At 52.9% G+C, this 27754-nt stretch overlaps 2 protein-coding genes across 6 annotated transcripts in view; both read right to left on the reverse strand.

Annotated features, from left to right (window-relative positions):
* Positions 1-213: 213 nt before the first annotated feature.
* On the reverse strand, positions 214-3685 carry SLC75A1 (solute carrier family 75 member 1). Of its 3 annotated transcripts, none has more exons than XM_077136276.1 (13): positions 3575-3685; positions 3081-3275; positions 2906-3002; positions 2687-2790; positions 2363-2521; positions 2122-2142; positions 1784-1892; positions 1464-1575; positions 1234-1342; positions 1064-1154; positions 927-974; positions 769-858; positions 214-689 (listed from the first exon to the last, which is right to left on the reverse strand). In XM_077136276.1, the coding sequence occupies exons 2-13, from the start codon at positions 3252-3254 to the stop codon at positions 580-582; spliced, it is 1224 nt and encodes a 407-aa protein (XP_076992391.1). In that variant the 5' UTR covers positions 3255-3275; positions 3575-3685; the 3' UTR covers positions 214-579. The 3 variants fall into 3 exon arrangements, with proteins under 3 accessions (XP_076992391.1, XP_076992390.1, XP_076992389.1); XM_077136275.1 differs by having other exon boundaries at positions 214-610; positions 2122-2283; XM_077136274.1 differs by having other exon boundaries at positions 2122-2283.
* Positions 3686-9553: 5868 nt separating this feature from the next.
* The window catches only part of NOP14 (NOP14 nucleolar protein), a 47067-nt gene continuing 28866 nt past the window's right edge, over positions 9554-27754 (reverse strand). Inside the window, exons 11-18 of one of the 3 annotated variants that reach the window (XM_077136278.1) lie at positions 20376-20445; positions 14749-14850; positions 14123-14276; positions 12956-13115; positions 12279-12426; positions 10642-10760; positions 10208-10363; positions 9554-9961 (exon numbers count right to left, since the gene is read on the reverse strand). In XM_077136278.1, the coding sequence (XP_076992393.1) occupies positions 9862-9961; positions 10208-10363; positions 10642-10760; positions 12279-12426; positions 12956-13115; positions 14123-14276; positions 14749-14850; positions 20376-20445 (1009 nt within the window). In that variant the 3' untranslated portion in view covers positions 9554-9861. Of the gene's footprint in view, positions 9962-10207; positions 10364-10641; positions 10761-12278; positions 12427-12955; positions 13116-14122; positions 14277-14748; positions 14851-20375; positions 20512-27754 lie in introns of all 3 variants that reach the window. The other 2 variants (XM_077136277.1, XM_077136279.1) reach the window with 2 other exon arrangements.

Genomic DNA, 27754 nt, shown 5'->3' on the forward strand with positions numbered 1-27754 from the left:
GGGAACAGCATGGCTGGTTGAGCTGCCCCAACAACTCCAGGGAATGGGGGGAAGCTGAGGACGCTGGGTCCTCAGAGCCTAATTTCCCATCACCTTGTAGAAGAAATGGCATGAGAAGAGCTTTGCACTCTTCGGGTGAGGCAGCTGCTCCTGGCACCCAGGGGTCTCCTGGGCGGAGAGCGGGTGAGGCCACACCGTGCATGGCAAGGGCACTAGGCACGAAACTGCAGCTTTATTTCTCATTTGGAACTGGCGGGTCTCAGGCCACAATTAAAAAAACAGCCTGGAAGGCCGTGGTGCTACTAGCCCTGTTTGGAGTGAAAAACAGTGTAGTGCGGGGGGCTGCTGCGTTCTGGGGCGGGAGGGGGTGAGCAGCCCACGAGGAGAGGGTTCTCCAGGGGAGAGTCCCGGGGGGGGTGGGCATGCCCAGAGACAGGGGCCCGGAGGGGAGGCTTCTCCAGCGCTGGGTGCCGGGGGAGGGGCCTGCTCCGTCCTGGGTCCTGAGGGAGGCAGTGGACGGGCAGTGGGGGTGGTCTTGGCCTAGCCACCCCTCCTGCCGCAGGTCCCTCGGGGCTCCGGCTACTCGGTTTTGGGTGCCAGTGGCCTCAGTCTGTGCAGGAGCAGGAAGGGGAGCAGGAAGAGGCCGGAGCACAGGGAGAAGCAGACGCGGGCTCCCGCCAGCCAGTACACTGCCAAGAGACAGTGGGCTGACCAGGGGCCTTGGGGGGACAGGGGGGACCCTGGGGCTGGCCCCTGCCCAGCCCTCACCTGAGGCGGCCGCGATGGGCCCCAGGGCCCTGGCCAGGGCGCCGAGGCTGCGCAGTGTGCCCATGACGATGCCCTTCTGCGCGGATGAGCCTATGAGGAGGTGGCAGGTCAGGGCCCACTCCTCCTTCCCGGGGACCCCGGCAGGGAAAGGGTCTCACCATAACTGGCGACCACAGACGACAGGCAAGGCACCACGACGGCGGCCGCTGGGGGGACAGTCAGGCAGCAGGGTCAGCCCCAGGGGGGCAGCCTGAAGTTCCCCACCCAGCCCTGGCCCCAGCCCCGTGGCGCTCACCAAAGGAGTAGAGCAGCAGCCCTAGGCCCAGCACGGGCAGCGAGTGCCCCCAGCCGATGAGGAGGAAGGCGGGGACCAGCAGCACGATGGCCTGGGGAACACAGCAGAGCTCAGCCCCTGCCCCGTCCCCACCTGTGCCCCCCACCCTCTGCCCCGGGGCGAGCCCCTACCCGTTTGGCAGCTAGGAGCTCCTGGCCGGGGCTGAGGCGGCGGGCGTAGGTGCCCTGGATGGTGGCCATGGTGAGGCCGATGAAGAAAAACATCTTCCCCTGCTGCAGGCTGTGGGGGAGTGGGGAGTGCTGCTGCCCCCTGCCCCCCGCCCCAGGTAGGGCAGCCAGGACAGACACAGCTGCATGTCCGGCCCCCCCTCCTGCCCCCACCAGGAGCAACCCACACTCACCTGCTAAACTGGAAGCGCTGGTGGGCGAGGAAGCTCAGCGTATACTCCAGGCCAGAGAACAGGAAGAGGTAGAGGAAGTAGACCAGGCCCAGGCTGCGTAGGCTGCGGAGCCCTGGGGGCAGGCAGGCGGTGGGGGTGCAAGCAGACAGGCGGTGGGGGTGCAAGCAACCAGGCAGGCAGGTGGGGGTGGGGAGCAGACATGAGAAGGAAGCAGGGAGGGCGAGCCAGTGGTCAGGAACCCCTCCAGTAGCAGGGCTGGACCTGCTCTTGGACTAAGGCTGGACCCATTAGTCGGTTGGGTGGCTGGGGGTGCTCCTTACTATCTCCAGTGGGTGCATCCTCGCCACGGGCGACAGCTGAGAAGCGGAGTAGAGCCAGGGGGCTGAGCAAGTCTCTGGCACCTTGGACCCCCAGGGTGATGGAGGGTGCCTGGGGGGACGGGGGTAGAACCACACAGGCATGGCCTGGCAGCCCAGGGGCCGGAGGGACCCCAACCTGCTCAGCCCCTGCAGTCAGTGGGCCCCAGCCGGCCCCACCTTGAGTCCAGCTCCCAGGCCTGATTCTGGGCCCTGAGGAGTGCAGTGGCCCAGGAGCCTCAGAGCAAGAGGGGTGGCCCCGGGTCAAGCCCCTGGTCAATGGGATCCGAGCCCAGCCCTACCCGCTTCTCTGGAGGCAGCGTCTCCGGCAGGAAGCAGAAGATGAAGAGCAGGTCAGAGGCAGCAAACAGCAGGGCGAACCAGGGCGCGGTGTCCACCGGTAGGGAGGCGCCGAGCAGGGGCCCCAGGGTGAAGCCCAGCGAGAAGGCCACACCGATGATGGCCTGCGGAGGGGCCACCTGAGCCGCTGCGGGGGCCCCGGGCCCCGGGCCCCGGCCCTCGCCCCTACCTGGGGACACTCACCATGCCGCGGCTGCGGGCTGGAGGCGAGCCCAGGTCGGCCACGATGGCCGTGGACAGGCTCACGTTGCCCTTGCTGATGCCCCCGATCGCCCTGGAGGCCAGGAAAGCGGCGAAACTCCGCGAGGCAGCCCACACGGCGTACGAGGCGAGCAGGCCCCCCTGCCGGCGGGCGGAGGCGGTCGCGGTCACTCGAGGCCGTGGGACGGAGTGGGGCAGGCAAAGCAGGCGGCCCCTCGAGCCTGTCCTCCCGCTCCCGGGCCTGAAGCTCGGGCCAGCCTGGTGGGCCCCCCTTCACGCCCCGGGGGCCGGGGGGCGCCAGCGTACCAGGGCCAGCAGCATGAGCGGGCGCCTCCCCAGACGGTCGGAGGCGGCCCCGGTGAGCGGCGCCGCAAGGAACTGCAGCAGGGAGAAGCCCGAGCCGATGACGCCTGCGAGAAAAGGCGTGCGGGTCAGGGCCAGGGGCCAGGCGGTGGCCATCAGCTGCACCCCGCGCTCCCTGGACGCCAGCGCCGGCCCCGGGGGCGCGCGGAGAAGGGACCGTACCTCCGAACAGGACGCTGTTGTACCGCTGCTCGGTCGGCATGCCGATGGCCGTGGCCAACCAGTCCACCCCGCGCTGCCACGAGCCGTACAAGGGGTCCTGGGGGACAGGGGCGCGTGAGGGCCGCGGGGGGGGCCTGACCGAGGGCCGGGGGTCGGGGGTCGGGCAGGGGCTCACGTGGGCGCGGCCGTAGCTCTCGAGCAGCCGGGGCAGCAGGGGCAGCAGCAGCGCGAAGGCCAGCAGGTCCAGCAGGAGGCCCAGGAAGACCACGGCCACCACGCGCCGCTCGGACGCGGGCTGCACGCGGATGGGGGGGCGCGGCGTGCAGCCTTCGCCCCCTCCGCGGCCCATGGTGGGCGCTCCGCCTCCGGCCTGCAGAGGAGCGGGGGCAGTGAGGGCGCCTCCGGCCACCAAGACGCGCTCCAGCCCCACCCCTGCGGCGGGCGGCGGGAGACGGGGGCGGCCGGGGTTCCGCAAAGGGACGACCGCCGCCGCGGGCCCCACATCCCAACGGGGAAACTGAGGCCGAGAGGGGCGGGGCCTGGGCAGATTCGGGGTTCGCAGCGGACGCCCTGAGCTGCGGGAAACCCAACACCCCGCCCGGGCCCGGAACCCCAAATCCCGCCCGGACCTGACCCCTGACCCGACAGAACCCCGACCCCTGACCCCACCTGCACCTGCCGCAGCAGCGCGCTCAGAATCGACCGACGGACAGACTGGCCAGCGGCTGCGGAAAGGCCCGCCAAGCACACCCGGAGGGCGGGGCGGGATCACGCCCCATCTGTGTGACCCCGCCCAGGAAGCAGCCCGCACTTCCGCTTTAGGCCCAGCCGGTGCCGGGTGGGTCCCGGGCTGGCTGGTCTCTCGGGTTATCGCGCAGCCCTCGCAGTGGGAGGCCTGTTCTCCCGGCGCCGCCCGCAGGCCTTGGAGGGGCCCTTCCCCGCACCCTCGGCTGTGAAAGGGGCGCCGCGCCACGACGCGGGACGGGCCTGCAAGGGGTAGCGGCGGGGCCGGAGGGACCCGAGCCGGGCGTCCGCAGAGTCCCTGCGTTCCGTCCTCCGAGGGAGGCATGGGCGGGCGCTTCCCTCCCAGGGGCAGGCCGGCAGCTCGGTCCGGGGAGGGGCGCCCCAAAGGACACAGTCCTCGCTTAGGAACCGCCTGCATGCGGAAGACCCCAGACTCAGCGCTGGTCACCGGCACATCCCACCCCCAGAGGTCGGCAGGGAGGTCCCCGGGAGAGCCTGCACCTCATTTGTCCCGTTCTCTCCGTTCTCTTTCCTGGGGTGGGGCCAGGACCCAGGAAGAGGACGAGGAGGGCGCCTGATGTTACCATAGCATCAGCCACGTGTCAGGAGAGGGTGACAGGAGCCTAGTCTGGACCCTGCCTGTGGCGCGGACGGGCAGGAACCGAGGACCACCATGGAGGGGAAAAAGCCCGGGGCAGGGCTGTGGAGCCTGGGGCCTTGCGGACCCAGCAGGGCTGAGTGTGGCATAATTTCATTCTTGGCCTGATGGCTTAGTCTCTTTCATTCCCTCCCTCGCCATTTTGGCACTTCCGGTTCTTTTAGACCTCTGAATTACAAGCCTCACTGGTGACTAGTGATGATGCAGTCTTGTCTCTCTAACCCTATTGGCCTTCTCCTTAGTCCTCCACCTGCCCAACATCCACTGCTACGGGCACACTCTGGAACAGCATCTCTATGGTGCCTACAGACGTCACAGTCACTCATTCGTTCTCCCTGTGTGATTGGCTACCTTCCCCTGGAGTCCACGCCCCGACTCCGCCTCTCCTCAAACGGTATATAATCCAGGGCTCGCGGAGCCTCGAGGTCTTTAGCTACTGGCGGCCCTGGCATAAGCATCTACCAACAATAAAGCTACCTCGCTTCATAAGCATCTACCAACAATAAAGCTACCTCGCTTCATAAGCATCTACCAACAATAAAGCTACCTCGCTTCATGCCTTAATTGACTCGGCCTCCAGTCCTTTGGACCCGCAGCGAGGTCTCCTGCGCGCGCCCCTTGGACCCAGACCCCCGGCTCGAGCCCCTTTTCTGCGTGCGGCAGTGTCTAGCAAGCGGTGAGAAGCTGAGGAGTAGAGGTTCCCCGATAGCATAGCGGTTGGGTCAAAACCGCAAGTGGCGCCCAGCGTGGGGCACCTCTCTCCTCACCCGGCGAACTCCCACGGCACCCTAGGACCTCGTCCAAGAAAGTGAACCACAACCCCTCTGGATCCCTTCACGTTGCGTCCGACCAGCGACGGCCTCTACGAATAAAGCAGAAGACCGGGAGCCAGGAGAGCTCCTGCTTACAGGTTTACCCCATCGCTGACGCCTCGTGAACTATTATTGGCTCTTACTAATTTGTCCTCTAGCCCTAGTGTGGGCAATAATATTAGCAACAATTGCCCCAAAAGACTGGAATCTATTAGAAAGAATTTTACTTGCCATAACATTTCTGTGTATCATAGCGTGCATTAACCTGCTAGTTTTTCTCCCTTAAAATGTCCTTTTCTAACCGTGCTCCCCCCGCCTACAGGTTTATAACATCTATCACTATGGCCTTATGGAACCCTCTACCACTCAGAGTTGTCACTTTATATCTTCTTTTACAAAATGCAAGTGTTGTTTACCCTGCCTCTGATTCCAACCCCCACCGGCCTTGGAAATGGACCTTAATACGTTGGGAGGATTCCACAATCGTGCAGACCCAAGTTACAGCGGGTAGCCCCTCCTTTGTAGTTTATGCTTGCGATCTATTTCTGTTTCCAACCGGCACACCATGTTTTAACAAGGCTCAATACTACTTGTGCCCAGCCTCAAACCCTGGAAAGCAATACTGTAACACCCCCAACCAATATTACTGTGCATACTGGGACTGTGTAACGTTAGCCTCCAGTTGGACACCCTCCCTCGTTGATAAATACCTAGGGCTAACTTGGTCCCCTTTTGGATGCAAACCTCGTGACTACTCCATCAATCATATATACGATAAATCAAACTGTGAAAAGCTAAACTTTACCGTACAGCTTCCTAATGACCCCTCATGGTTAATAGGTAGAACTTGGGGTATCAGAATCTATCTAGAAGGGACTGACCCTGGAGGCCTCCTTGCAATAAAAAAAGAGGCTGTTCAGCAAGCATTACCCGTGGGACCAAATAAGGTGCTTGTCCGCACGCCTCAGGTCTCTACCCCTCGTAAGTCAAAATATAGTCGTCCCACTACCCCTTCTACAGCTGACTCCGTAAAGTCACCCTCAAACCGTGTTCAAACTACCGTGGTATCCCGTATCTCTACTTTATCCTCGAGTTCTAGTGCTTCTCCTCCCGCTGGTACCAGAACCCCCTTAGACAACAGAATGTTTAAGTTAATCCTGGGAAGTTATGAAGCATTAAATAACACCAATCCGAATTTTACTAAGAATGTTGGTTATGCCTGCAGTCTAGTCCTCCATATTATGAGGGGATCGCTGTCAATGGCACCTTTAATGTTAGCAAGTTCTCAAATTCTTGTGATTGGCATAGTGGCCTAGGACTTGCCCTCCCTGAAGTATCGGGTAGGGGCACTTGCATTGGCACGCCACCGGTAGGCTTCCAAGGGTTATGTAGCAGAAATGCATCCAATGAGATCGGTTCCGCAGAAGACGCCTACCTAATTCCTTCGCCAGGTTTTAAATGGGCATGTAGCACGGGTCTAACGCCCTGTGTCAGTACTAAGGTTTTCAACAACGCGCAGTTTTGCATCCTAGTACAGGTTTTGCCGAGAGTTATCTACCAGTCTGCCGATGATTTTGAGGAAGCCATGGAAATGAAACACCGACACAAAAGAGCAGTGGTCTCTGTAACCTTGGCGACGCTGCTAGCTGCCGGAGTGATGGCCGGGGTGGGCACAGGCACTGCAGCCATAGTCCAGGGGAATCAACAAATGGCTCTTTTAGAGTCTGCTGTCAATGAAGACCTAGAAACTATAAAGCAAGCCATGGAAGCTCTGGAAAAATCTTTAACCTCCCTATCAGAAGTTGTGCTACAAAATAGAAGGGGCCTAGACTTGTTATTTTTAAAGGAAGGAGGGCTATGCGCAGCCTTGAAGGAAGAGTGTTGTTTTTATGCAGATCACACAGGAGTAGTCAGAGACTCCATGAAGAAATTGGGAGAAAGACTAGAGGCCAGGGAGAAAAAATTAAGGGAGCACCGAAGTTGGTTTGAAAATTTGTTTGCCCAGTCGCCATGGCTAACCACCTTAATCTCTACTATAGCAGGGCCTCTGCTGATACTTTTGTTAATATTAACTTTTGGGCCATGCATTTTATCCAGAATGATAAAATTTGTAAAGCAGCAAATACATAGGGTAGACAGGGAGATCGCTCACATCCATTACATGCGTTTAAAAGGGGAGCTCGTTTAAGTCCCCCATGATTGCAAAAAATATAAATTTTTCTTTTAAGTCTTGTTTCTAGGAATCCAACAGCGTGGTCCTGCCCTGGCGTGTTAATACCCCAATTGTGCGTTGAGGGGACAATAATTCCCGCCATCCTTCTCCAGAGGTTGTGGACACCCTCCTCATCGTGACCCGGATGACCCCTCCAGTCCAGGAGACGCAAAAAAACAGCAACCATCTCATACTTAGCTACTACCTACCATCCTCATCATAAATATACCTTAGTCCCTTTATTTCCCCACTTTTATTCTCTCTGACCTAACTGCTAAATTCAGTTCTCTCTTCCAGCCCTCCAATATAATGTTCTACGAGGTTCTCGCGTTCCTCTTTATCCTCGTCCTCTTACTCTTCAAACTCCTCCTTCTAAGCTGCTCACTCTCCGCCACCAGTCTCGGGCTGAGGCCCAAGTTCTGGCTGCTGTTATGCTCGGCCTAATCGTCCGGACTGTTCTGTGGAGGAACGCAGACAAGCCCAGGTTTGACTCGCAGGCCTAGCCTCGCCTGAGGACTGATCACCCTCGGGCTGGGGACAGATGAGGACCGGTCTCTCCTGCTTCCCCTAGGCTATAACAGTCATCGCCTGCCCACATTCCTCACACTCCCCCACGGGGGCTGCATGTTACCAGAGTACGTGCATCTGGGTCCACCAGATGGGCACCGCTGGGTGCGACGCAAGAATCGCATAAGAGGGTCACTCTAACAGACCTCCTCTGGCTCTTCTGGGGCACATGAGATTTGCATAAGGGTCGGCTCAGCACATACCCTTCCCCTGAAATTCTGAGCCTCATGCACAAGGGGAATCTCATCCCTACCCCTCCCAGCTAAGGTTCATGCCTGCCACTTGTCACACAAGTGTGCTCTTTAAAAAGGAAAAAGAGAGGAATTGTGGCATAATTTTATTCTTGGCCTGGTACCTTAGTCTCTTTCATTCCCTCCCTCGCCATTTTGGCACGTCCGGTTCTTCTAGACCTCTGAATTACAAGCCTCACTGGTGACTAGTGATGATGCAGCCTTTTCTCTCTAACCCTATTGGCCTTCTCCTTAGTCCTCCACCTGCCCAACATCCGCTGCTACGGGCACACTCTGGAACAGCATCTCTATGGTGCCTACAGACGTCACAGTCACTCATCCGTCCTCCCTGTGTGATTGGCTACCCTCCCCTGGAGGCCACGCCCTAACTCCGCCTCTCCTCAAACTGTATATAATCCAGAGCTCGCCGAGCCTCGAGGTCTTTAGCTACTGGCGGCCCTGGCATAAGTGTCTACCAACAATAAAGCTACCTCGCTTCGTGCCTTAATTGACTCGGCCTCCAGTCCTTTAGACCCGCAGCGAGGTCTCCTGCGCGCGCCCCTTGGACCCAGACCCCCGGCTCGAGCCCCTTTTCTGCGTGCGGCAGTGTCGTCTAGCAAGCGGTGAGAAGCTGAGGAGTAGAGGTTCCCCGATAGCATAGCGGTTGGGTCAAAACCGCAGCTGAGGGCTTCCTTTCCGCAGATGGAGGCTGTGCCCATGAATGGCTCTTGCCTTTAGGGCCATCCTGTCCTCCTCCCCTCACCCTACCCCCATCGCTGTCTCCGAGCAGCCCCAAGTACCCCCAGGGGAGTTTCAAGGTCAAGAGAGCTCTGGCATTCTCTGGCCGCCCCTCCCAATGCTGGTCTTGCCACAGTGGCTCAGGGCAGGGCCGCCTGAGGCCGTCACCCAGACTGGCACCACCCTGGAGATGGGCACTGGGCTGGAACGTGAACTAGGCACAGGACACTCCACAACTCCCTTTCTCTGGGGGTCAGCAAGGTCCCCCAGGTGGGGGGCACAGCAGGGCCTTCCTGGTATGAGACCTCCCCTCCCCCAGCACCAGGAAGTTGCATGGGTGAGGCAGCAGCCCCACCTGTGGCCGAGCGAGCACCCATTGTCCTTGAGAGCCACCTCCTGTGGGCGGCTGGGAGGTCTGAGGGTCTCAAGCTTTTTCTTGTGGTGACCAGACATTACCTGGGGGGTTTTCAGGGTAGGTGTGTTCAGCAGGGACCTCCGTGTCCCCGCCAGTTTGGATCAGCACAGGTGAGCAGGACCAGGTGGTAGCAGCATGGAGGGTGCGGGCTGGCTCAGGTCCCCCTCACAGTCCCCAGGGGCTGGGCCGAGAAGGGTCGGGTGGGCCACAGGGTGGGCCTTGTGCTCCACTAGGGAGGAATTATACGGCTTTTTTTCTGTTTCCAAACTGTATAAAAGCTTGCTTTGTTTTTAATTGAAAATATAATTTATACAAGATTGGGTAACCCTCAGCTCTATATGTGAAGGCACACGTCCTGCTTTATTCTGGTGAGGCAGAGACGCGGTGCGCTCCGGGGTTGTGCGCACGGGCCGGCATGGCGCCTGCGGCCATCTGCCAAGGCTTGGGTTCCTTCTATGGAATCAGGAGAGGCGTCTGGCTCCAAACAGGAAACAAGGTTCAAGAAAACTCCCACCGATGACCTGCACCCTCACTGCACTTTCCGTGTGGTCATCTTCTTGACTCCTGTGCTGAACAGCATTCACCTCTTGAACTTCTTCCTGCTCAGGGCCTTCCATTCCCCTTCCTGCGAGGCCAGGCTGTTGAAGAGCTGCTTCACTTTTCGCTTTCTCTCTGCATCCCTGAAGCAGGGAAAGCAAATGTTGGGATGTGGATCCAGCTGCCCAGGTCCCACAGCCGAGGCCGGCCCCGCACCCTGGGCAGCTCAAAACCACACCATGCCAGACAGGAGAAAGGTGTGGGGGCACAGCACCAGCTCCCGGCGGTCCCCCACCCTCACGCGTTAGCCAGAACTCGCTCACACAGCGAGTGCCGAGGCCCGGCCAGTCCATGGTGTCCCCCTGGCCAGGTGCCCGTGCCCTGCTCACCGTTCCATGATCTCCGAGAGCTGCATCCTGGCCAGGAACTGATTATCCTTACGGATCTCACGAACTGCCCCTTTAAATTCACGCTTATGTTTGTGGATCAGCCTTTTCCTTTCCTGCTCCTCCCTGGTGCTTCCTTGTTTCCTTCCAAACTCGAGGCTAAAGCAGGGAAGCCAGAATGAAGGAGGCCAGGTGGTCCCATGCTCAGCACCCCCAGGAGGCCCAGGGGCTCTGAACGTATGCAGAGGACACCCATGGCTGCCTGCGGTGCACAGCCTGCTCTCTTCTGGGGGTCCCTGGAAGGCCCTGGAGCAAGCAGAGCCCCTTCCGCAAGCCCCCGGCCAAGAGTCCGTTCCGCTCCACTCCTGGGACCCACATCCTGACCCCACCAGTCCTCGGCAGAGCACCCACCCTTCCTGGGGAGCACCTCTGCTCACACTTTGACCAGTCTGGGGGTGAAGAGTTTCAGGGGGGTTGGCCTGCTCTTCTCACAGATCAGTGGCTGGTAGCGGTGCTTCTGGCTGTCTATGTCTGACAATATACTCTGATGCAGCTCCTGAGAGATGTGGACAAAGTGGACACATGGTGTGCCCATCAGCTGCCAGCCTGAAGGATGAGCCAAGGACAGCGGGCACCAGCCCTTCCACAGCCTGCTGCCCCTGGCACCCTCACATGCTAAAGGAAAGGGCATGGGAGCAGAAGGGACAAGTTCTAGGGTCTCTTCCCTCTTGCTACCATGCTCAGCAAGGCAGCACGTGATTGGGTTTAGAGCATTTGACATGGCTAGCCGTGATGGCCTCTGCTCTTAGCATCTGGGAAGTGTGCATGGAGTCACTTTCCCAGAAGCTCCGCTGTGATGGGAAAGGCAGGGAGAGAGAGCTTCTTCAGCACAGGGGTGAGGCACCCACACACCTCACACGGTACCTGGGCTGTGTGGGGACTTTGAGCTCAGTGAGTGAGACAGAATGCTCCACCGTCCGCCACCCTGGCAGCTCTCTTTGGGATTCCAGCCTCATTTTCACCACAACAGACTAGAGATGGGTGGACACTTCCAGGGCTCCTAAGGAAGCTTCTAGACACTGGCCACTGCCCGTGGTCCTGCCTCATTCCAGAACCCAGGTAGTGTCCAGCAGCCACCCTGCTCGATAATTCGATGACCAAGGCGCCGGACCTGTTGACCCTTTCCTTTCAGAGTTGCCAAACAGTTGGGGTACCTGGAGATAAGGGGCCACCCTGAAACCAAAGGGTCCCACCATGCCCGCTGCCACCGCGCGTCTGCAGAAGGAGCACTGCTCTCCACTTTCCAAACCATGAACGAGCTGCAGCCACAGCCCAGCCAGGCAGACAGGGAGGTGGGAGCCTCAGCATCTCTGAAAGAATGTTCTGGGCAGAGGGGTGCGCTTGTGCACATGAGGCTGAGCAAGGAGGCTGGAGAGGCTGTGGTGAGGGGTAGGGATCCCACAGAGGGAGCTGGTGAGAAGTGAGGGGCTGGAAGGTTTGGGGCGCAGAAGCAACTCTGCTGTCTGCTTTACTGGGACTTGATGGCTGCAGGCTTTAGGGGCACAGCAGGGAGACAAGGTGTGAGAGGATGACAGCAGTGAAGTGCTGCAGGGTGAGAAGTGAAAGGTTATGGGGACAGGAGAGAGGAGTCCAGGAGAATGCTCCTTTCAGATGCACACGTGGGAACACCTGTGCCTGACACCATCTTCCCGCGTGCTCCTGCAGCATGCCGCACCTGTCCCCAGAGGCAGCTCCAACCCGCTCCCCCTGTGGCATGGCCTCCCTGCGGCCCGGGCTGGAGCCAAAGGCTCAGCAGGGGGTGCGCCCGTAGGAGGAGGGCAGTGGCCTCTTCCGGGAGCCCCCCGAGGGCATTCAACAACATCTTCGGTAAAAGCGGGGAGCCGGAGCCGGTGTTCGTGATTCAGTCCGGAAGCCCCACGGCACACACTTGTCAGCTTTCTCATTATTATGATTTTACTTCCCGCTCAGGTTGACTCTCCCCAGGTGGTCCCTCAACTCCTAGACACAGCCGTTGTGCCAGGCCCTGCCCCTGCCCGCCACGGGTGGGCCTTACCTGCAGCTCCTGGGGGAGCCCGCAGGGCACCCAGCGCGCGCTCAGGAGGGCTCGGAGGGGCCGCACCACGGCGTGGAAGGCCGGCAGGGGGCTGTACATGCGCACGCAGCGCCGTGCCAGGTCCAGAGCCACGGCCAGGCACGACAGCCTGTGGGGGGGCGAGTCACTGTCACGGAAGCTGCCCTCTCCAACACACAACTCGGGGAGTGAAGGGCCGGACCCTGAGGCCCACAAGCCCACGCTTCCAGCGCCCCCCGGGAAAGTGCAGTCTCACTGCCAAGGGGCCTCAGTCGAGTGTCCAGAGTGCTGTCTGCAAAGCTGAGCCGCTGCATTTCGCAAATAACAGACACGTTATTGGGAAATTTGGTGTTCTTTTTCCACAGGAAGTAACGGCCACCAGACCAACCAGCCTTGGAAAGGCTTTAACCAGACATAAAACCGAAGGGTCATGGTGGCAAATGAGCCAAAAACAAGGACATTTCTAACAGTAAATAAAAAAACCAGCTTTTTTTTTCTGATTTGGGCCAGATGGGGCACGGGGCAGGGCCTGCGTCCATCCCCTCACAGCAGGATAGCTCCCCTACCCCCAGCCTTCCCCAGCCCCCTCCCAACCCCTAGCCCCCAGACCCCCAGGTATGGGTATGCTGTCCAGGCCCCCTTGCTGCCACCTGCCGTACCTGAGGTGGTTTGCCTCTGTCTTGGTTAGGGTCCTCAGTCCGTTCACCAGCTGGAGAGGGAGGCCTGTTCTCTGCCAGGTGTCCATGTCCTCCTCATCAGAAACCCAGAGCAGCTGCGAGTTCTTTCCACGTGCCCGGAAGGGCTGCACCAGCGTATAACCTGAGTGTCGAGTGTGACAGGGACAGAGGCAACCTGTGAGCATTCCTACGCTCCGGAGGTGGACACATGGCACTCAATTTCTACGAAGCCTGCATGGGAACAGACCTGTGCTGGTCGTGCACCAGGCTCTGCGCTCACTGGGACAGGGAGCACTGTGGACTACAGGATCGCCTGTGGGAAGTGCTCAGTGCTGGGGGCGGCCAGAAGTAAGGGGGCGACACGTAGGGGTGGGATGAGGAGAAAGCAGATGGTAAGCAGCCCAGGGAGTCCTGACTGCAGGCAGGGCAGGGCAGGGCACCCTTTAAGGTTGGGAGCAGACCACTGCCCATCTAGTGGTCGGCCCTCGCTGGCCCATGTGGGCGCCTGGCACCGCGTGACCTCCAGCAAGTAGGAGGCCATCCGGGGAGCTGCCTGGAGGACTGGTGGGGGTCAGGGAGGGCGACCCTCGAGCAGCAGCAGAAACCCACTCTCCTCACGCCACCAGTCTTGCCTTCCAAAATTCCTGGTGTTATGCTTAACTAGACAGAGCAGTGCTGCCCACTAGAAACATAATGCAAGCCACATGTGGAATTTAAAATGTTCTTGCCACATTAAAGAGTAAAAAAAGATGTACATTTTATTTAACCCCAAATATAAATATATTATTACATGAACCCATCAGCAATATCAACAGCTGCTGAGAGCATTCACGGCCCCCCGTCTCCCGGGAAGCCCTGCTCTGCGGTGCGCCCGGCCAGCCCCACACCCAGTCCCCAGAGCCATGCAGGGTGCTGCACCAGGCAGTGTGGCAAGTGTGACCCCGACTTTTCCAAATGTGGGTGTGCACACACATTTACACAGGGGAAAGAAATGCTACCCCAAGGGTAGGACCTCAGGTTTTTTTCTTTTATTTTTAACTTACTACATTCCAGATTTTCTATAATGAATATGAATTAATTTTTTAAAAGGTCCTTCAGAAAATTCTAAAGTATACTATATTTGAACAAACCTCTCTGAAATGAACTCACCATCACTCTGCTTGTTTGGAGTTGCTATGTAAAGAATTCCAAGAAGAAAATTGATAAGCTCAGGTATAAATCTCTGCGAGAGAGACACGTACTCCAGGAACAAGCAGCAGACAAACAGCCCTTTCAGCACGTCTTGGAGGGACAGGACTGGGCACTGGCAAAGGAGCACACGGGGAAAGTCAGCCTTTGAGGCGGGAGGCAGCTCTGCAGGAAGCTGGGTCCTCGCCCAGGGAAAACCACGCTCACCCCTAGGTGCATGGAGGGAGTGACATGAGTTTCAGGGTCTATACAGCGCTTTGTGGATGGCAGAGTTCCACTTGCACGTAGGGGGTGGGGCTGCCACACATGGCACCGACTATACACTTAACAAAGGGGAAACCCAAAGCAGGACAGACCCCCGTGGCACTAACCCAAAAGCTGTTTGCTGGGGCCTCGCCTGCCGTCTCGAGCTGCTGAGCCAGGCCTGCCTGGGCCCGGAAGAGGGGTGCCGTGCACTCAGGGGTGCCAGCTCCCGCGGCCAGCACCACGCCCTGAGGTGAGCAGCAGGAGGGGCCACTGCAGTGGGCGCCAGTTGCGCTGGGGAGCAGGGCCTCACCTTGGTGAGCAGCTGGGGGGCAGGGCCTCACCTTGGTGAGCAGCTGGCTCATGCACAGCAGTGCGGGAGTCACAACGGGGTGCCGGAAGTCGGAGGTCGCAAACAACATCCCCGTGAGTTTCAAGTAGAGGAGCTGGAGAGATAGTCACTCACAGATCAAAAGGTAAACGGCGTAGATGGAAACACTAGTGGTCAACGAGATGGAAGGGTAAGGGGTATGGGGCGTGTGAGATTTTTCTTTTCTATTTTTTTCTCTGGAGTGATGCAAATGTTCTAAAAAATGATCATGGTAAAGAATAAACCCTGTGTGATGATACTGTGAGCCACTTACTGTACACCACGCACAGAATGGTTGTATGGTAACAGTTCATGTTCTTCCAGGCCAAGATGGTGGCTTAACAACGTGCGCGTTCTAGTTCGTCCTCCAGAAGAACTACTAACTAACCAGAAACAGTACAGAACAGCTCCTGGAGCCACGTCAGTGACCAGACACACAGCGCACCCCAGTTTGGACCAGCTGGACCAGATGCGAGCATCCCCAGAAACGTGAGTTTCCGAAGCTGCGGCAGCCAGCGCCCCTTCCCCACAGGCCGCTTCCCAGAGGGGAAAGGAAAGGACTTTACCAGCAGCAGTGACTGGGCACAATCAAACGCCAATTGTGGAATTAATTAACAAATTCTGACTACTAAAAATAGGCCCCCAGCTTAGGTGAACCTGATCAAAGCAGAGGTTGCTCATTTTTGCCCTGGCAACAAGGGGGCAGGACTGACAGAAAAAGGGGGGAAAAAAAGAAGGAAACAGAGGTTTTTGTGGCTGTGTTTCTACAAAGGCTTGACTGCCTTTGGATATAGCAGCAGGATGACTTCTCAGGCTGCAACTGCCCCAGGCATAGGCAGAAGTGAGCTCTATTGGGGGCTTATCTGGAGCCTGTGCCTTCCCCAGGGGAGGGGTGAAGCCCCACCCAGGTGGAATCCCTCCATCAAGGAATTCAGGCACCAGGGTTTGGTAATTTGAAGCCATTAAAACCAGCCTACAACTTCTCCTCTGTCTTCACCACACCCCCAGCAGGGAGAGTCTGCTAAAGTTAAAGGTACTGCATCATCTTATGCTGGTGGGACCTGCAGGCACACAGGCACCACATACTGGGCAGGATAAGAAAAACAGAGCCCAGAGACTTCACAGGAAAGTCTTTCAACCTGCTGGGTCTCACCCCCAGGCAACACAGGCGACTCTTTCCTCCTGATAGGAGGCCAGTTTGGTCTGGGAAAATCTGGCTGGGGTCAATAATATCTAAGTAGACCCTCCTAAGTGTGTGTGTCGGGGGGAAGGCACCACACAAGCAGGGCAAGAAACAAGAAAACAAGAACTGAAAAATTCTCCTCTGTTAAACAAAACTTAAGCTAAAGGTCCAGATAAAGCTGAACGGAATGTCAAAGAACAGATAGACAACAAATTCATCCAGCAAGAAAACCCTAGATAAAAGAAGTGAAAGCAATCTCCAGAATAAACTAATTAAGGTAATTAAATGCCTAGATGCCAGCAAAAAATAACAATTCACACTAGGAAAATTAAAGATATGGCCCAGTCAAAGGAACAAACCAACAATTCAAATGACATACAGGAGCTGAAACAATTAATTCAGATTATACGAACAGACATGGGAAACCTCATCAAAAACCAAATCAATGAATTGAGGGAGGATATAAAGAAGGCAAGGAAAGAACAAAAAGAAGAAACTGAAAGTCTGAAAAAACAAATCACAGAACTTATGGGAATGAAAGACACAGTAGAAGAGATGAAAAAAACAATGGAAACCTACAATGGTAGATTTCGAGAGACAGAACATAGGATTTCAAAACTGGAGGACGGAACATCTGAAATCTGACAAGAAACAGAAACTATAGAAAAAAAAATGGAAAAATATGAGCAGGGACTCAGGGAACTGAAAGACAATATGAAGCACACGAATATACGTGTTGTGGGTGTCCCAGAAGGAGAAGAGAAGGGAAAAGGAGGAGAAAAACTAATGGAGGAAATTATCACTGAAAATTTCCCAACTCTTATGAAAGACTTAAAATTACAGATCCAAGAAGTGCAGTGTACCCCAAAGAGAATAGATCCAAATAGACACACTCCAAGACATTTACTAATCAGAATGTCAGAGGTGAAAGAGAAAGAGAGGACCTTAAAAGCAGCAAGAGAAAAGCAATCCATCACATACAAGGGGAGCCCAATAAGACTATGTGCAGATCTCTCAGCAGAAACCATGGAGGCGAGAAGACAGTGGGATAATATATTTAAATTATTAAAAGAGAAAAACTGCCAACCAAGAATTCTGTATCCAGCAAAACTGTCCTTCAAAAATGAGGGAGAAATTAAAACATTTTCAGACAAAAAAATCACTGAGAGAATTTGTGACCAAGAGACCAGCTCTGCAAGAAATACTAAAGGGAACACTAGAGACAGATATGAAGACAGAAGAGAGAGGTGTGGAGAAGAGTGTAGAAAGGAAGACTATGAGTAAAGGTAAAAAGAAGGAAAATTAGATATGACATATAAAACCCAGAAGGCAAAATAGTAGAAGAAAGTATTACCCATGCAGTAATAACACTGAATGTTAATGGATTAAACTCTCCAATCAAAAGACATAGTCTGGTAGAATGGATTAAAAAACAGGACCCATCTATATGCTGTCTCTACTCAAAGGACACCAGGCCAAGGACGCAAATGGACACTTACACACCAGTGTTTAACCCTTGTGTCTAATGTTCCTTTTATCTACCTTGTCAACAGATGAGTAGAACGTATGGAATAAAAATAAATAATGGGGAACAAATGTTAAAATAAATTTAGTTTGAAATGCTAGTGATCAGTGAAAGGGAGGGGTAAAGGGGTATGGTATGTAAAGTTTTTTTTTTCTGTTTGTTTTATTTTTCTGTTGTCCTTTTATTTCTTTTTCTGAATTGATGCTATTGTTCTGGGAAATGATCAGGATGATGAATATGCAACTATGTGATGATACTGTGAATTGCTGAGTGTATGTGTTGGGAATGTTTGTGTTTCTTGTAAATTTTTTTTATTTAATAAAAAATTAAAAAAAAACAAACAAAAAAGAATGTTCATGTTTATATGTTGTTCTGGTTCGATTTAAAAAAAAAACAAAAAACAGAGGTAAACTGAAGCTTAAAATGTGCCTGGAGGAAAAGCCCAAAAGCAGACAAGTCTGTGAAGGTCTCTGGGATGCGAGAGAAGCATGTGGACTCCATGTCTCACGGGTTTTCCGGTGGTCTCTGTCACCCGCCCTGGGCACACACACATGCGCACGCACACGCACACGCACACACACATGCACACACACACGCACAGCCAGGCACCCCGGGAGCGTGCAGCGTGTCTGGTGGGCTCCCACCAGCAACGGGACAGCGCCGCTGCCTGCACTCACAGGCTTACAGGCCTCGCTGCTGTCTGCAGCCCTGTGGCACCAACTCACGGGGGCCGGGGGGGGGTGGTACAAAGGTCATTGGCCCGCACGGCGCCCCTGCCTGCCTTTTCTGCCCCAGCTCGGGAGAAAGCAGACGGAAGCCCTCAGGGTCCTATGCTACAGCTCCGCTCTGAGCTGCAAGCCTGAAGGGAAGAAACGCCCGCTCCCCGTTTCCCCTACACATGGTTGGGGAGAAGGGCAGTCGGCCACCGGGACCGAGTCTACCCCACCAGGACCCAGCTCTGCACACCCCACCTGCCTCTCAAATGGGAGCCGCAGGCAGAGCTGCCCTGCTGCACACACGCTCTACCAGAAGCAGCCCTCCTCGTCTTGGCAGAGGGTGGCTTCCAGCGATTTAGGTTAGAAATGGCACCTCCCTCACAGTAAAGCGCAGTGCATTTTCTCTACAGAGGGGCTGACGCTGGCCCGTGGGAGGGGAGGGGCGCGGCGTCACCCAGCACAGTGGGCAGCTGGGAACAGGGCTGTGGGCCAAGCTGCCCAGCTGAGCCATGTGCCAGCAGGCAGCTGACAGGCCACTCAAGGGGACAGGTCTGGACATGGAGCTTTCCTGGACCAGGCTGTGCTGCCCACGGAAGGCTCCTCAGAGGTCCACAGCTCCTGGGGCTGCTATTTACACACAAGATATAGAGCCCCAGAGGGCCAGGGGTCAGAGCAGCCACTGGGCGCTGTCACCTCGGCCACTCAGAGCTGCCTCCACATTTCCCCCAGATCACTTCGAAACACACGAACAAGGTTCCGTTGTCACAGGTGATGGCAAGGTGCAGCGGTCTCTTAGGGAGACGGCGTACCCCTCAAGGCTGGACCACGGCCAGAGCCCGGTGGGGTCTCCATCCTCACCCCCCGCCAGACACCAAGGGGTCCTCTGAGGCACTGGAACGAGGACTTCGGTCCACCTGGGTTTAGCAGCGAATGGCACACACCCAGGGGACCCACCTTCCTCCTTTCTGGCGCTGTAGCAGACCCCAGCATCAACACAGACCCCAGAGGCCTTCTAAAGTGCCCCGAGCCCACCCTGACTGCAGTACCAAGGATAATGAGGCACAGGGAGAGAGCTGCTTTCCTGAGTCACAGAGGGACCAGATGCAGCCTGAGTCCACCTGAGGCCCGCGCTCGATACCATGCCCAGTCACTTTCTGCTTCTCAGCAAGGGAGCCATGGAGTGGGTAACGGTGACCATGGTGGCCACGGCTCCCGGCCGTGCTGGCCCGGCCCGCGGCACAGCTCCGGGCAGGCTCATGCTCCAGTCCTCATGGCAGCTGGGCAAGGTCTGGGCCATCGTGACAATTTCCAGCCCCGTTTCGCAGAGAAGGAACAAGCCTCGGGAGACAGAGCCCCCCAGGGTGGCACGGTTAGTAGGAAGGGGCTGGGGTGTGGACCCTGACAACCCACTGTGCTCCCAGCGCTTCCACGGGTCCATAAACCCTGAAGAGAATCTGCTCAGCAAAGAGCTTTGCCTCTATGGTCCCCTGCTCTGGGCCTGGAGTCTAGAGGATCATCTGGCACATAACGGGCCCAGCCCGCAACAAGGAAGATGGGCTGAGGCTCACAGAGGCATCAAGGGGGTCAGTAGTGCTTTACAGAAACTAGCTCACGTCACGTTTTTCGAGTCCATTGAAACCATTAACACAAATCCTCCAATTTTCAGCTTCTGCAAATGGTTAAAAGGTTTCAACACAAAGAGCTTAAAATGGATTAGAGAATGTTTTTGAGCAAGTATTTCTTCTTCCTGATGTTATTAAACTGAAAAATACGCAATGGCTGTTGCAGAACTGCTAAAACTCTGAGTGCATCGGATGTCTCAGTGAATAAACAGCAGTCAAGACCAACCCCAAGTAGCCCACAGGCCACGCCACTGAGGACGTCACTGGCGTGCTTGCCTCAACACCCCTGCCCAGAGACAGCACAGTCCACTCGCGAGGACTCCGGGTGGAACCTCCCTCCTCACTGAGCACCTCCTGCCACCCGTCAGCGAGGGAGCTCCCCCCAGGCCCTGCTCACGCCGTCTCCGGATTCCCCAGGAAGCCAGGGCACAGCTGACCTGGAGGGCCCGTGTGTACTGCGCCCCAACCCCGGGCCCTTTGTGGTACCAGGAACCCCACCTCCAGGTGTGCAGTGGACGGGGTGGCCGGCCTGAGGGGACGCAGCCTGCTGCTTACCACATCCAGGCCTGGAAACGCCGCGCGGCCCCGGGTCTCCACCATCTCCTCCATCTCGTGCATGGCGTCTCTGAGAACAAATTTCATGGAGTTGCTTGCAGATTCAGGAAACATCTGGCAAAGATTATATAAATGCCTGTTTATGAGAAACATTAAGTCAGGAGAGAATGACTGTTGATAAGAAAAACGTAAGTTAAAAAGAAAACAAAAACCCATCCCCTTCCCTACCCACACCACGCTCCTGAGGTCAGCAGACTGGAATCTGGCCGGCCTTCCCAGGTACCTCAGGGGTTTTTCTAATAGCGTTTTGTAATAATCTGTACTCGTTTTTCTCCCTTTCCTACACATGTGACCACAGCCTCTCGGCTGGAGTGGCAGTGGTAGGAGCAGCTACACTTGTAAAGAGGCTACCGGAGCATGTTCTACCTGCCAGGAGTGGCCGGAGCTCCCATTAACTCCTTCATTCCTCACAAGACTAAGAGGAAGTATTTTCATTACAGCATTGCTTTGTATACGCAGAAGGCAAGAGGGGGGCCAGGATCCCCTAGGGGCTCAGAGAAGGCAACATGGGCCTCGAGCCTGCTCACGACCTGACAGCAGCGGGCACGGGGGCTCAGGACCACGCGCCTTGGAGTGGTGCACCCAAGAAACACGTGCTCTTTAACCTAATCTGCTGTGGGCTGATCCCATCAGATCACACTGGATCTCTTCAAGATGCTATTTGAGGTGAGCTATGGCCTCGCTGAACCAAGCTGGGCTTTAAACCAGATTCCCAGAATCCATTACGGCAGAGGGAAAGGGGAGCCTGGGGAAGAAATGAGAAGATGTCGCCATGTGCACTGCCACATGATGGAAAAGCCAGGAAGGATCCCAGGCAGCTCCAGTCTTCAGAGAAAAAGCACCACCTGGCTAATGCCTCGATTCTGGACTTCTCTTAGGCTCGAAACTTATCCAATAAATCCCCTTTGTTTAGCCAACCCATTGGTATCTGCTTTAGCAACAAGGAAACTAAAACAAGGACCCTGTCTATGGTCCCAGTAAGGAGCAGGAAGCTCAGAGGGCCCCCCGGCGTGCCATTCTCTCACTCCAGCTACCTTGACTCCAGCCACGAGCCCCTGACTCACGGCTGCCCCCTCACACTTCCTTGGACAGCAGCACTACCTACCAGGGCCACTCCACGGCCACACAGTCCTGGAGCCTCTGGGCAGCATCCCAGCCCCCCTGGCATGGAGGGAAACGCAGGCCTGCCAGGCTCTTCTCCTCACATGCAGCGAGCCCTCCAGCTCACTGCTGTGGACCTGGGGAGCAGGTTCCTGGAGCAACCCCTCTAAATCCTCCCAAGCTGAGCACAACATTTTGGTGGCAAATGAAGCAAAATAAAATTAGCTGTCTAGAATATAGATGGCAATTAATATTTTAAAATTTCACCTTATGTGTGAGACTAAAGCAAAACATGTTTATTTGGTACAAAATTTATGTTTTGACTAGTGCATTTCCGAATACAACTTATGTAGATAACTCGACTGACACCGTAAGTACTTGGAATCTCAGGTAGGACATGAGATTTTGTTGGCTTGTCCAGGTGATGCCCCAATGAATCCCAGAGTGATTTGATCAGTGAGTAGAAAAGTATCTGCAAAGTCCCCTTCGGGGAATGGTGAGAGTGGGGAGAAATTCAACTTTCCCAAGTTGAATTCTTGATATTCTCACAAGCAGTGGGGACAACCAAAGCTATAGGCTGAGCCCCTAGTCTTGGGGTTTATTCACATGAAACTTAACCCCACAAAGGTTAGGTCAAGTCTACTTAAAATTTAGGCCTAAGAGTCACCCCCAAGAGAACCTCTTCTGTTGCTCAGATGTGGCCTCTCTCTCCAGCCAACTAAACAAGCAAACACACCACCCTCCCCATGTCTACATGGGACATGACTCCCAGGAGTGTGGATCTTCCTGGCAACGTGGGACAGAAATCCTAGAATGAGCTGAGACTCAGCATCAAGGGATTGAGAAAAACTCTAGATTGAGCAGAGACTCAGCATCAAGGGATTGAGAAAATCCCTAGAATGAGCTGAGAATTAACATCAAGGGATTGAGGAAACCTTCTCAACCAAAAGGGGGAAGAGTGAAATGAGACAAAGTGTCAATGGCTGAGAGATTCCAAACAGAGTCGAGAGGTTATTCTAGAGGTTATTCTTACACATTAAGTAGATATTACCTTGTTATTCAAGATGTAATGGAGAGAGACTTCCGGAGAAGATGGCGACTTAGTAAGACGCGCGGATCTTAGTTTCTCCTCCAGAACAGCTACTAGGGGAGTAGAAACGATACAGAACAGCCCCCAAAGCCACGACAGAGATAAAAAAGACAGTGTACCCCATCCTGGAGCGGCTGGGTGGCTGAGAGAACCCACTCTGGTGAGATCGCCGAGGGGCGCGGGCTTCACCGGGCGGGGCGGCAAGCGGCCGGAGTCACTCCCTTCCCCCTTCCCGGGCCGGCTGGGAGAATTGGACAGGCGGTCCCTTGAACCGTGGCGGCTGGCGCGGACACCACGCGCAGCCCGCCAGACCAACTGAGAGAATTGGATCGGAAATCCCCAGGCCGTGGAGAACGGTGACGGGGGGGGGCCCCTTCCAAACCCGTGACTCCCCGGGAACGGTGCACTCTCCCAGGCGGGCCGCTGCGGCGGGCGCCCTCCCGCCACACTCGGCGCCCCGGGCCGACTAGGAAATTTGGACAGGCGCTTTCCCGGGCTGCAGCGGCCAGCGACCCTCCCCGCGTTCGGACCCCGGGCCAGCTGGCACACTTCCAAGCAGCTTCGGCTAGCGAACCTCCCGGATGGCGAGAGTTTTCCAAAGTTAAAGGACCCACAGCACCTGTTACTGGTGGGACCCACAGACAAACGAGTGCCACAAGCGCCACCTACTGGGCAGGATAAGAAAAACAGAACCCAGAGATTTCACAGAAAAATCTTTCAACCTGTTGGGTCCAACACCCAGGGAAATCTGACTAAATGCCCCGACACCAGCAGAAGATAACGGATCACGCTCAGAAAATTGAAAATATGGCCCAGTCAAAGGAACAAACCAATAGTTCAAATGAGATACAGGAGCTGAAACAACTAATGCTGAATATACGAACAGAAATGGAAAACCTGTTCAAAAACGAAATCGATAAATTGAGGGAGGACATGAAGAAGACATGGGCTGAACATAAAGAAGAAATAGAAAAACTGAAAAAACAAATCACAGAACTTATGGAAGTGAAGGACAAAGTAGAAAAGATGGAAAAAATAATGGATACTTACAATGATAGATTCAAAGAGACAGAAGATAGAATTAGTGATTTGGAGGATGGAACATCTGAATTCCAAAAACAAACAGAAACTATCGGGAAAAGAATGGAAAAATTTGAACAGGGTATCAGGGAACTCAAGGACAATATGAACCGCACAAATATACGTGTTGTGGGTGTCCCAGAAGGAGAAGAGAAGGGAAAAGGAGGAGAAAAACTAATGGAGCAAATTATCACAGAAAATTTCCCAACTCTTATGAAAGACCTAAAATTACAGATCCAAGAAGTGCAGTGCACCCCAAAGAGATTAGACCCAAATAGGCGTTCTCCAAAACACTTACTAGTTAGAATGTCAGAGGTCAAAGAGAAAGAGAGGATCTTGAAAGCAGCAAGAGAAAAGCAATCCATCACATACAAGGGAAACCCAATAAGACAATGTGTAGATTTCTCAGCAGAAACCAAGGAAGCTAGAAGACAGTGGGATGATATATTTAAATTACTAAAAGAGAAAAACTGCCAACCAAGACTCCTATATCCAGCAAAATTGTCCTTCAAAAATGAGGGAGAAATTAAAACATTCTCAGAAAAAAGTCACTGAGAGAATTTGTGACCAAGAGACCAGCTCTGCAAGAAATACTAAAGGGAGCACTAGAGTCAGAAACGAAAAGACAGAAGACAGAGGTATGGAGAAGAGTGTAGAAAGAAGGAAAGTCAGATATGATAGATATAATACAAAAGGCAAAATGGTAGAGGAAAACACTATCCAAACAGTAATAAAACTAAATGTTAATGGACTGAATTCCCCAATCAAAAGACATAGACTGGCAGAATGGATTAAAAAAACAGGATCCTTCTTTATGCTGTCTACAGGAAACACATCTTAGACCCAAAGATAAACATAGGTTGAAAGTGAAAGGTTGGGAAAAGATATTTCATGCAAATAACAACCAGAAAATAGCAGGACTGGCTATACTAATATCCAACAAGTAGGACTTCAAATGCAAAACAGTTAAAAGAGACAAAGAAGGACACTATCTACCAATAAAAGGAACAATAAAACAAGAAGACATAACAATCATAAATATTTACGCACTGAACCAGAATGCCCCAAAATACGTGAGGAATACACTGCAAACACTGAAAAGGGAAATAGACTCAAATACCATAATAGTTGGAGACTTCAATTCCCCACTCTCATCTAGACAGAGGATCAATAAAGAAATAGAGAATCTGAATATTACAATAAATGAGCTAGACTTAACAGACATTTATAGGACATTACATCCCACAACAGCAGGATACACCTTTTTCTCAAGTGCTCATGGATCATTCTCAAAGATAGACCATATGCTGGGTCACAAAGCAAGTCTTAACAAATTTAAAAAGATTGAAATCATGCACAACACTTTCTCGGATCATAAAGGAATGAAGTTGGAAATCAATAATAGGCAGAGTGCCAGAAAATTCACAAATACGTGGAGGCTCAACAACACACTCTTAAACAACAAGTGGGTCAAAGAATAAATTGCAAGAGAAATTAGCAAATACCTTGAGGCGAATGAAAATGAAAACACAACATACCAAAACTTATGGGACGCAGCAAAGGCAGTGCTAACAGGGAAATTTATTGCCCTAAATGCCTATATCAGAAAAGAAGAAAAGGCAAAAATGCAGGAATTAACTGTCCACTTGGAAGAACTGGAGAAAGAACGGCAAACTAATCCCAAAGCAAGCAAAAGGAAAGAAATAACAAAGATCAGAGCAGAAATAAATGAAATTGAAAACATGAAAACAATAGAGAAAATCAGTAAGACCAGAAGTTGGTTCTATGAGAAAATCAATAAGATTGATGGGCCCTTATCAAGATTGACAAAAAGAAGAAGAGAGAGGATGCAAATAAATAAGATCAGAAATGGAAGAGGAGACATAACTACTGACATCACAGAAATAAAGGAGGTAATAACAGGATACTATGAACAACTTTACACTAATAAATACAACAATTTAGATGAAATGGACGGGTTCCTGGAAAGACATGAACAACCAACTTTGACTCAAGAAGAAACAGATGACCTCAACAAACCAATCACAAGTAAAGAAATTGAATTAGTCATTCAAAAGCTTCCTAAAAAGAAAAGTCCAGGACCAGACGGCTTCACATGTGAATTCTACCAAACATTCCAGAAAGAATTAGTACCAACTCTCCTAAAACTCTTCAAAAAAATTGAAGGGGAGGGAAAACTACCTAATTCATTCTACGAAGCCAACATCACCCTCATACCAAAACCAGGCAAAGATATTACATAAAAGAAAACTACAGACCAATCTCTCTAATGAATATAGATGCAAAAATCCTCAATAAAATGCTAGCAAATCGTATCCAACAACACATTAAAAGAATTATACATCATGACCAAGTAGGATTCATCCCAGGTGTGCAAGGATGGTTCAACATAAGAAAATCAATTAATGTAATACACCATATCAACAAATCAAAGCAGAAAAATCACATGATCATCTCAATTGATGCAGAGAAGGCATTTGAAAAGATTCAACATCCTTTCCTGTTGAAAACACTTCAAAAGATAGGAATACAAGGGAATTTCCTTAAAATGATAGAGGGAATATATGAAAAAACCACAGCTAATATCATCCTCGATGGGGAAAAATTGAAAACTTTCCCCCTAAGATCAGGAACAAGACAAGGATTTCCATTATCACCACTATTATTCAACATTGTGTTGGAAGTTCTAGCCAGAGCAATTAGACAAGAAAAAGAAATACAAGGCATCAAAATTGGAAAGGAAGAAGTAAAACTATCACTGTCTGCAGACGATATGATAGAACACGTTGACAACCCGGAAAAATCCACAAGAAAACTACTAGAGCTAATAAATGAATTCAGCAAAGTAGCAGGTTACAAGATCAACATTCAAAAATCTGTAGCATTTCTATACACTAGTAATGAACAAGCTGAGGGGGAAATCAAGAAACGAATCCCATTTACAATTGCAACTAAAAGAATAAAATACCTAGGAATAAATTTAACTAAAGAGACAAAAAACCTATATAAACAAAACTACAAAAAACTGTTAAAAGAAATCACAGAAGACCTAAATAGATGGAAGGGCATACCGTGTTCATGGATTGGAAGACTAAATATAGTTAAGATGTCAATCCTATCTAAATTGATTTACAGATTCAATGCAATACCAATCAAAATCCCAACAACTTATTTTTCAGAAATAGAAAAACCAATAAGCAAATTTATCTGGAAGGGCAGGGTGCCCTTAATTGCTAAAAACATCTTGAGGAAAAAAAACAAAGCTGGAGGTCTCGCGCTGCCTGATTTTAAGGCATATTATGAAGCCACAGTGGTCAAAACAGCATGGTATTGGCATAAAGATAGATATATCAACCAATGGAATCGAATAGAGTGCTCAGATATAGACCCTCTCATCTATGGACATTTGATCTTTGATAAGGCAGTCAAGCCAACTCACCTGGGACAGAACAGTCTCTTCAATAAATGGTGCCTAGAGAACTGGATATCCATATGCAAAAGAATGAAAGAAGACCCATGTCTCACACCCTATACAAAAGTTAACTCAAAATGGATCAAAGATCTAAACATTAGGTCTAAGACCATAAAACGGTTAGAGGAAAATATTGGGAGATATCTTATGAATCTTAGAACTGGAGGCGGTTTTATGGACCTTAAACATAAAGCAAGAACACTGAAGAAGGAAATAAATAAATGGGAGCCTCTCAAAATTAAACACTTTTGTGCATCAAAGAACTTCATCAAGAAAGTAAAAAGACAGTCTACACAATGGGAGACAATATTTGGAAATGACATATCAGATAAAGGTCTAGTATCCAGAATTTATAAAGAGATTGTCCAACTCAACAACAAAAAGACAGCCAACCCAATTACAAAATGGGAAAAAGACTTGAACAGACACCTATCAGAAGAGGAAATACAAATGGCCAAAAGGCACATGAAGAGATGCTCAATGTTCCTGGCCATTAGAGAAATGCAAATCAAAACCACAATGAGATATCATCTCACACCCACCAGAATGGCCATT

The sequence above is a fragment of the Tamandua tetradactyla genome, chromosome 19 (assembly GCF_023851605.1).
Source record: "Tamandua tetradactyla isolate mTamTet1 chromosome 19, mTamTet1.pri, whole genome shotgun sequence".
NCBI lineage: Eukaryota > Metazoa > Chordata > Mammalia > Pilosa > Myrmecophagidae > Tamandua > Tamandua tetradactyla.

What these genes read in the sequence shown, in the direction of transcription:
- SLC75A1 (XM_077136274.1), bottom strand. Translation starts at nt 3,254, where the DNA reads ATGGGCCGCGGAGGGGGCGAAGGCTGCACGCCGCGCCCCCCCATCCGC. An exon ending in CAGCCCGCAGCCGCGGCATG is followed by an intron (nt 2,284 to 2,362) that starts GTGAGTGTCCCC and finishes GCCCCTCCGCAG; the next exon opens with GCCATCATCGGTGTGGCCTT. An exon ending in GCCCATCGCGGCCGCCTCAG is followed by an intron (nt 690 to 768) that starts GTGAGGGCTGGG and finishes GTCTCTTGGCAG; the next exon opens with TGTACTGGCTGGCGGGAGCC.